Genomic DNA, 10000 nt, shown 5'->3' with positions numbered 1-10000 from the left:
TCGTACTTAAGAATATTCTTAAATTTACGAGTGTTTCCCGAAACTCTTCGTAACTTATATTCGGACCCATTCGTAACTCACTAAGTAGCCTACTTCTTAGATCACGTGCAGTTCTACCTCAAATAGGATAGAGGTCGCTGATTTCCCTTTAAAGACTCGCGCTGCTTTTACTGTAAGCACGGCATTAGCGCATATGCTAATATAAAAACGTGAAATTATGGAAATTCATATTTATTGTGAAAAGCAAAGCTACTAGCTTGAATAATATAGTCTGTTTTTCCTATAATTAAATTAACTTTAGTTGTATGTGGGTCATTCCAGGATTTTGGTACATTTCCTGTCCCACCACTTACATTTCAAATGTACATATCCAAAATATCTAAATTACTTTTTTTTTAAACAATGTACTTGTTATAAGACAAACTGTAAAATTTGGTGGAAAAATAAGCTCCTTAGATATTATTCAAAAGACCGAATACCTTTGGACCACTTCAAAAAATGGCCGTTTTCTCACCCACACATTGGGTGACCAACTCCTTTGCCAAATTTAACAATTAAAGTAAGCTCTAAATAAATTATTCCTCTTGTATATTGTTGAAATGCATCTCCTTTACTTATGAAAACAACCTCTTTGGTCTACATTGTATTGTATGTCACAGTTTTTACACTATTAAGTTGTGTCCCACAACATGCATGCAGCCCTGTTACCCTAAGGAATTTTATCTGGCAGAGAAAGGGTTAAAAATATTTGTTTACTGTCACAAAGGAATTTGCATCACAAGGACATTTCCTGCCCACATGGCAAGAAAAATGGTAAGTGCTCTAACAATTTTCAAGGTTTTTTTCCAAATATGTTTGTCCAAGTTGTGTGTGTCACTCAGTGAATGCAACTCTGTTCCTCATATTGTAAGACTAATATTGAGTACAGTAAAAATTTACTTTATATACTTATATAGCCATATTTGTCCTTGATCTTGTATACATAGCTAATTTTTACAGTTAGCATCTGTTCCTGGGGTAGACCACAATTTAGACTAAATTTGCAACCCTGTTACTGCATACCAATTTACATCTAATAAAAAAAACTGCTTCCATACCTGAGCTTGACGAATCAAACTTTTTGATAGTATATCACCTGTAGCTAAGAAATATGTGACTAAAAATGATCAAATTGAAGATCAAATTTTCAGATGTGACCACCCCTGAAATGTACCAAAATCCTGGAATGACCCATGTATCATGGTTTGGTGGTGTCACAACAACACACTATGAAGGTCTTTTAGTTCAAATCTGTGAATAAATATCGTTTAATTTTATTCCAGTATCAACAAACTATGATGATAACTTGATAGCAGTGCATGAGATTTTTAGTTGATGCATCAAATGGACCGAATAATCATTTACATATATAAGCAAGCCAAAGGCGACAGTGGCAAGGAAAAACTTGTTTGTAGATAGATGTCTGTAGATGTTAGTAGATGGCTTTCAGCTCCTTACAGTATTTGGATGAGTTCGTCCTTGGAAAAATCCCGTTGGTGGTGCGGTTTGCAATGCTTCTGTGCATGAAACGTTAATTGTGTGCGCATTGCTTGATTTACGATGGATACTAATTGAAAGTGTAAAGTAATTACATATTAATTTATATCTTAATTATTTTCCAATAAAATTTTATATTATAATGAAAAATGTATGTAAATTGGTGGTTCGGTTTTCAACTAGCGGAGCTTTTCCAGAGTAAATGCAGAAGCGGAGTCTACTAAGAACTATTTAGAACTCGTTCGCGAATTTGGAGACTAAGAAGGCTTTTGGGAAACTCGTAAAGCTGGCGTCCCTAAAGTTACGTCGTTCGTAAATCGAGAAACGCACCCCATGTCTGTAATCTTGTTGGCTAAAGAGCTCCATATTGTTCTTCTCAGATCAGTTATCTTTATTAGGCCAAATATATCTAAAATGTTACCCAAGTGTCATTAATTGTAATTTCGTTCCTGCAACCCGTTCGAGTACAGTAAAGTAACTAAAACCACAAACATTATGACAGGAGATACCTAAAATAGCTATTCAGACGGCCACAGCTGTCTGTATTGTATATGAAGGCTACAATATACTGGACTGGAATCTGTCCACTGGTCTGTGATTTTAGGGGCTAGTTGTACGTCATGGAGATTGAACCACTGATGCTGACGTCGTTGACGTTACATTAAGCAATTGCTGTTGTGGTACATTAAAAAAAGAAATAATCCAGCACACATTTGATATTTTATTTAATAACAGCTAAAGCGATTTTATAACTTTGTAACATATTTTAATTTTAGATTAAAGTGTGTTTTAAATTATTTCTTACACATTATCGGCACCCTGCGGCACACCTAATAAAAAAACAAAAAACAAAGAAAACCGTTGAAAGGCATTTTAAGGGGAAACACATTTAACATTTTTATATTTTGTATAACACTGTCATCTAGTGTTAAGATTTCGCATGACATTGTTAATAGTGCCAATAATTATCCCTTAACTGTATTCGAATTGAAACATAAAAGTTGATTGACGTCATGTGTTTATTATTAAAAAGACCCGTTAGGACGACATAACAGGGACAGAATAGTTGGGTTGTCGTTGGGTGATACTGCAGTCCCTCTTCGTTGTAATTCTTTGAAACCATAAAAATGGCAAAGGGAAAGGATAGGGACTGGAAATACAATACCATCTTTTTGTCTCAGGAGTTACAGCAGGCTAATGTTGATTCACTAGAGGATGATTCGTCAGAGAGCGACAGTGAAGTAGCAGTTTCTGACATGTGTTTTGACATATCCACTGCCAGGTATAAACCGCTGCTAAAATACTCAACCCATTTACCTTTGTAAATTGCAGTGTAGGTCCTTTATTATTATTTTTTTATTTATCCGACTATCTGTTTGCTTGTTAGTTTCGTTATTGTCCATACGGCAATACACTTTAAATGACAATGAAATGTAACTACGGGAGGTTATTTGCGGAACCCCTGGCTCTTGTTCCTATATAGACCTGGCACGTCGCAGCAGCCCTGCTACAAGTGTCCGCGACTGTGTCGCTCTTTCGGGTCTACAGATCTCTTGAGCGTTCACCAAGACGACCACAGAAGAAGTTCTCTCCACATCCTAAAGGGGGCACTGGTGGCCCACTCTGGTAAACTGATTTACTTTCCTTACGTGCATATTAATAATAATAATAATAATAATAATAATACATTTTATTTCAAGCGCCTTTCAGGACACCCAAGGACACTTTCCAAGAAATTAGAAAACATGCAGCACATACAGTACCAAAACAACACATACCTAAACAAAAAAACAGACAAAAAGGTCATTGGGAGTAAGCGATGTTGAACAGGTGAGTTTTAAGTCGTGTTTTGAAAAGAGGGAGTGAATCTATATTGCGGATGTCTGGCGGGAGAGCGTTCCAGAGTTTGGGAGCAGAGCGGCTGAAAGCTCTGCACCCCATAGTACTTAAACGAGCAGGTGGCACAGATAGATGAGTGGAGGAGGAGGATCTGAGGGAGCGCGAGGAAGATGCGATAGTGAGGAGGTTTGAGAGCTATGGTGGAGCCAGATTGTGGAGTGCCTTGAATGTATATAAGAGGATTTAAAAATGTATTCTGAATCTAACCGGTAACCAGTGGAGTTGTTTGAGGATAGGTGAGATGTGGTGAGATGAGGGCGTTCTAAAGATAATACAAGTGGCTGCATTCTGAACCAGTTGAAGTTTATTGAGGGACTTTTGAGGAAGGCCATAAAGGAGAGAGTTGCAATAATCAATACGGGAGGTAACGAGGCTGTGAACAAGAATAGAGGCAGTGTGTGGGGTGAGGGAGGGACGTAGACGATTGATGTTGCGGAGATGAAAGTACGCAGCCCGGGATATATTGCTAATGTGGGAGTGAAATGAAAGAGTGCTGTCTAAGATGACACCCAGACTCTTAACCTGTGGTGAGGAGGAGACTATGGAGCTGTCAATCAGGATAGAGGAACTGTGAACTTTGGATAGTGTGCATTTTGTACCGCAGAGCAATATTTCTGTTTTATCAGAGTTTAGTTTAAGAAAATTAGAGGAGAACCAGGTTTTTATTTCAGACAGACAATTGGAGAGGGATGAGGGAGGGAATGGAGAGCTAGGTTTACTGGCTATGTAGAGCTGGGTGTCATCCGCATAGCAGTGGAAATCAATGTTAAATGTGTGAAATATATTTCCAAGGGGTAGCAGATAGATGATGAAAAGGAGGGGCCCCAGGACTAACCCCTGGGGCACACCAGAAGAAACCGGAGAGGACTGAGACCTGTGCGGCCAGAGAGATAAGAGTGAAACCAGTTGAGTGTGATATGGTTAATGCCTATGGAAGATAATCTATTTAAAAGGATGGTGTGGGAAATGGTGTCAAAAGCTGCAGTCAGATCAAGGAGAATCAATATGGAGAAAGAATAGAATTAGAGTCAGCAGTCATAAGGAGGTCATTTGTGATTTTGATAAGGGCAGTCTCCTTGCTGTGGAGGGGCGAAAACCAGACCGAAATGTTTCATATAGGTGATTTAGGGAAATCACCTATATATATATATATATATATATATATATATATATATATATATATATATATATATATATATATATATATATATATATATATATATATCACCGTTCGTTAAAAACTAGGTTTCATTTCAATTAACTGTGGGAAAATAACCCCAGAGAAACACTATTCCATGAATGATACATGGCCTTCATGCAAACTTTACCTGTCATTGTAAGTACTGATGCAGATGACAACTTTACTGAACACTTGAAGGTCTATGCATGACAGTCTGGCCATCTGCGTCTGTATCATGCTCCCCATTCCAGTGGTGGCCTTGTTGTATTGTTGTAAATGGTCCCTTTCAGTATACGTTTGGACATGATATCAATGCATCCTCAAGGTCTTGTGCCTCACATTCATTTGTATGTGAATGACAAACTCTCATGCTCTCTCTCTCTCTCTCTCTCTCTCTCTCTCTCTCTCTCTCTCTCTCTCACTCACTCTCTCACACACACACATACACACTTGTGCTTACGGTCATTTTAGGAATTAAAATGGAAAGAAAGTCTAGAGATTTGGTCAAACAATGTAGTCACTCCTTTCCTCTCTGTCCTCTTGCTTATTGACATTCTGCGAGTCAGCACCCAGACATGGGATCATCATGTGTGCTTCAGCCTCTGCAGGGTTTCTAACTACCTCCTCGGACACGCTGTCCCCACAAGTAATGGAAAATACCTCCAGTAACAACTAACATGCTAACGGCATGATTACTCCTCTTACAACACCTTTATAGTACCACTGTTACATATGGTTTATAAAGGTCTTATTATGTCCAGTAGGAAAGGAAATGTGACAGCGTGTAAGCACAGCAAGCAGGAAGCCCCGCAGGCCGAGCGAGAGGAGTCCACTCAGATGCCTGTTCTAAAAGTTCTCAATGTAAAAGAAATCGTAATGCTTGTCTTAACTCTCCATGGAAGATGACTCTCCATGATGATAAGCAGAAATCACTAAAGTGAGATGCTGGCTGATGAGTGCGTAGGTGTCCTTTCGGTGTGTCTGGATAAAAGAAAAAAAACATGACTGAGATTTGTGTACTCAATGCGAGCGTGCGTGCGTGTGTGTGTGTTTAGACCATATTACAGAGCTCCCTGGTGGTGAGAAATGGAACAACAACAAAGGGAAAGACGTCATGGACGTTGAGGATGTGGACACACGGGAGGGTGCTGTAGAGAGTGGGACCCAGGCTAGAGAAGAGAGTTTGGGGTCTCTCTCCAAACAGGAGGAAGAGGAAGGCACCCGTTCACCAGCCAGAACTGGAGCTCACACAACTGACTCAGAGAAATACAAGCAGGTTTGTATTCTGTGGCCACTGGGGCGAGTGCAGAATGCCCCCCTTGTCTCTGTCTCTGCTCACACAGATTTCAGAATTATTAGTATTGCTAATACGAATACTAACAGAATAGTGTAAGTATTGTTAGTATTGTGTAATTAGAAGTAAGTACAGTAAGTACTTTTTGAGCTAGAGGTTGGTGTGAAGCACTAGGCCTGGAGTCTTCTTCTGCTCTTGTGTCTTCATACATGATGTAGACAGTAACCCCCACCAGCTTTCCACAGTCATTATCTGTTTCACACAGACATTCAATTAGAATCTAGATCTAGAATCTAACCCACCCTGTTAAACTGCACAGTGTGAAAAGATCACTCTGGAAGATCTCTCTCTCTCTCTCTCTCTCTCCTCTCTCTGTGTGTGTGTGTGTGTGTGTGTGTGTGTGTGTGTGTGTGTGTGTGTGTGTGTGTGTGTGTGTGTGTGTGTGTGCTCGTGTTTATGAGTGTGTGTGTTTGTGTGTGTGTTTGGACTTTGCAGAAAGAATGCAGAGGGGTAGAAATGGAGAGTGACAGTGTGAAGTGGAAGATGGACATGGTGCTGCGCAGTGTGCAGACAGTACAGGTAGAGAGAGAGAGAGAGAGAGAGAGAGAGAGAGAGAGAGAGAGAGAGAGAGAGAGAGAGAGAGAGAGAGAGAGAGAGAGAGAGAGAGAGAGAGAGAGGTGAAGGCTAACCAGACAGTACAGGTAGAGAGAGAGAGAGAGAGAGAGAGAGAGAGAGAGAGAGAGACAGGTGAAGGCTAACCAGACAGTACAGGTAGAGAGAGACAGGTGAAGGCTAACCAGACAGTACAGGTAGAGAGATAGACAGGTGAAGGCTAACCAGACAGTACAGGTAGAGAGAAAGACAGGAGAAGCTTAACCACACAGTGCAGGTAGAGAGAGAGACAGGTGAAGGCTAACCAGACAGTACAGGTAGAGAGAGAGACAGGTGAAGGCTAACAAGACAGTACATGTAGAGAGAGAGACAGGTGAAGGCTAACCAGACAGTACAGGTAGAGAGAGAGACAGGTGAAGGCTAACAAGACAGTACAGGTAGAGAGAGAGACAGGCGAAGGCTTACCAGACAGTACAGGTAGAGAGAGAGACAGGAGAAGGCTAACCAGACAGTGCAGGTAGACAGAGAGATAGAGAAACAGACAAATGAAGGCTAACCAGCTCCAGTAAACAACTCTTCTGACAGCTATTTAATTTATTTAGATTTTACCTTGGTTTAATTATGTCTTTAAACTACAGCGTATGACTCTGAAAACATTTAGATTATATTTTTATTATTACTCTTATTGTTATTCTTATTATATTATATATTATATTTACACTGCATCTGCTCTGCATCATCATATCCAGGAAACCCTGATAACACTCATGACTCTGGTTGAATCTCAAATCTTCAACAACCACAGCAACAGGATTTCTGCAAACCCAAACCCCCATATGCCCACCACCACCTCCACCACCACCGCCCCAACTCCAACAAAACTCCCCGCTGTCACCACACCTGCCCAGCCTGCACCTGTCTCTCATCATCCACACCCTCCTGTCCACCCTCCTACCCCCCTTAACGCCTGCCACCCTGGTGCACAGCCGTACCACCCAGACATTCTCGCCGAGCCGCCCAGCTGTGGCCAGCGGAGCAGGGAAAATGCGGCTGCCTTCCGTATCTTGACTGAACCCAGGTACCAAAACTGAACACAATCACCAGGACCGAACCTTGTGGCCCCATAACCACATACCCCATGACCCCACGAGTTCGATTACTGTGAATCCAGGTATTAGAAACGAGCTGCCAGTACTGTTTTGAATACATAAAAATTAACTGGTATACACAAGAACTGATATCATTAAACGTGTTTATAGTACACAAATAATCTCACAGGTTCTCTCTCCTTCCCTGTCTGCTTACCCTCACTCGTCCTTCTCTTACCCTCCTTCCTTAACTGCCCCCCAGTGGGAGTTGGGCCCACTGCACGGCCACAAACAGAGTGACTGGGTCAGCACAGCTCCACTGTCAGGCCAGCCAGATGACTGAGCTGTGAGTCTCTGTGTATGGACCAGACCCACATGGGCTTTAATAATGAATACAATAATAATGAAAACAACCATAAGATGAAAGACTGAAGTGTGCTTAGAGTTTATGGATTACATGAAACTAATCAATCAATCAATCAATCAAATTTTATTTTAATAGCGCTTTTTACAACAGTTCTTGTCACAAAGCAGCTTTACAAGTGCCGAGTCCTAGCCCCCAGTGAGTAAGCCAAGGGCGACAGTGGCAAGGAAAAACTCCCTAGTTTTTTTGCATTAGGAAGAAACCTTGAGAGGAACCAAGACTCAGGGGGGGAACCCATCCTCCTCTGGCCGACACCGGTCACCATGACAACAACAACAATTTAAACAGAAAGAAATAAAGAAAAGGAAAAGATGTAATAATGTCCATCATGGTGTAGGCTTATCCGGTCAGGCAGTAGGTGGCTGGCACTGGATGGATCGCTTGTCTCTCCTCATCTCATTTTTCCTCGAGCAGGCGGACAGCCATGTGGAGAAAATAAAACAGGGGAAATTAGCTCTGTATGAGGACATATACAGGACAGATGAAATTAAACACATTTCTGGAGTGTGGCAGCAACTCCGGCATTAAGTTAAACTATTACAGTCTAGCTAAAAAGGCAGAATCAGAAGGTAACATAGGCTTGGGGGCATTCTAAGACAATGACATCCGTCCACTGCACTGTCAACAAACTTGAGTGACCACGAGCAGTGACAGGATGACAGCACCAGCGCCCCAGTCTACCATAAAACCCTTCGTCTATGAACCCCTGGATCTGTACCTTTATCTAAGGGGGGATGTTAATTATCAAAAGCTAAACCAAATAGGTGGGTTTTCAACCTAGACTTAAAGATTGTGACTGTGTCAGATTCCCGTACGCATTTTGGAAGGTTGTTCCAAAGCTGGGGGGCCTTATAAGAAAAGGCTCTTCCTCCTGCTGTTACCTTATTAATTTGTGGAACTAATAAAAGACCAGCACCCTGTGATCTTAGTGGACGTGAGGGTTCATGGTAGGAAATAAGTTCCTGGAGGTATTCAGGAGCAAGCCCGTGCAGTGCTTTAAAAGTTAATAATAGAATTTTAAAATCAATACGGAATTTAACTGGGAGCCAATGCAGGGCTGATAGGACTGGTGTAATATGTTGAAATTTTCTAGTTCTGGTCAGAACTCTGGCTGTGGCATTTTGAACTATTTGAAGTTTATTTAGATTCCTATTTGAACATCCTGACAGTAGTGCATTGCAGTAGTTTAATCTAGAGCTAACAAAGGCGTGCACCAATTTTTCTGCATCATCCTGTGATAATGCATTTCTTAACTTGGCAATGTTGCGGAGATGTAGAAATGCTATCCTAGTAGTATTATCTATGCATTTATCAAATGATAGGTCGGAGTCGAGTATGACGCCTAGGTTTTTGGCTACTGTGCCAGGTGTAATGGGGTAGTCTGCAAGATTAAGCATTAGATCTGGAATTTTTTGTCTAGCGGCCTTAGGGCCCACAAGGAGAACTTTTGTTTTGTCCTCATTTAGTTGGAGGAAGTTTAGAGACATCCAGCATTTAATATCTCTTACAATCACATGTTCAGTTAATGTTCTAAGATAAATGAGCTTTTTAGCAATTGTTTAATAAAATATGTTCTGGAAATCTGTTTACACCAATCCTGTTTATTAAAGGCTGTTGGACAAATAAGAGCTTGCATGTTTACTTATATACCTGTTTAACAGCCTGTGTGTGTGTGTGTGTGTGTGTGTGTGTGTGTGTATGCGTGCGTGTGTAGGGCACAGCAGGCAGTCTCTGTGTTTTTTAGAATGGGTGAGCAGCTTGAAACTCTTGGAGCAGTTGAGCGTGAAGCACATCCTGGGTCAGCACACTTGAGCACCAGTGTGGTTAGTGGCAGGTACACTTGTGTGTGTGTGTGTGTTAGGCATGTGTATGCAACATCTTTGTAACATTTGAATGAAGATCCGGTCTACTTGACTGCTTCTATATAGCTGACATCCACTGTAGCAGACCTAGTGGTTTCTTGATTG

The 10000-nt window shown here is 41.2% G+C and overlaps 1 protein-coding gene across 2 annotated transcripts in view; it reads left to right on the top strand.

Moving 5' to 3' along the window:
- Positions 1 to 2560: 2560 nt before the first annotated feature.
- The window catches only part of LOC143488598 (uncharacterized), a 7805-nt gene continuing 365 nt past the window's right edge, over positions 2561 to 10000 (top strand). Inside the window, exons 1-7 of one of the 2 annotated variants that reach the window (XM_076987398.1) lie at positions 2561 to 2818; positions 3020 to 3162; positions 5671 to 5891; positions 6405 to 6488; positions 7271 to 7599; positions 7872 to 7955; positions 9748 to 9867. In XM_076987398.1, coding sequence (XP_076843513.1) covers positions 2664 to 2818; positions 3020 to 3162; positions 5671 to 5891; positions 6405 to 6488; positions 7271 to 7599; positions 7872 to 7955; positions 9748 to 9867 — 1136 coding nt within the window. In that variant the 5' untranslated portion in view covers positions 2561 to 2663. The remainder of the gene's footprint in view (positions 2819 to 3019; positions 3163 to 5670; positions 5892 to 6404; positions 6489 to 7270; positions 7600 to 7871; positions 7956 to 9747; positions 9868 to 10000) is intronic. The other variant, XM_076987399.1, reaches the window with a different exon arrangement.

This window comes from Brachyhypopomus gauderio, unplaced genomic scaffold (genome assembly GCF_052324685.1).
Source record: "Brachyhypopomus gauderio isolate BG-103 unplaced genomic scaffold, BGAUD_0.2 sc52, whole genome shotgun sequence".
NCBI classification, from domain to species: domain Eukaryota; kingdom Metazoa; phylum Chordata; class Actinopteri; order Gymnotiformes; family Hypopomidae; genus Brachyhypopomus; species Brachyhypopomus gauderio.
This window is presented reverse-complemented; position numbering and strand designations above follow the sequence as displayed.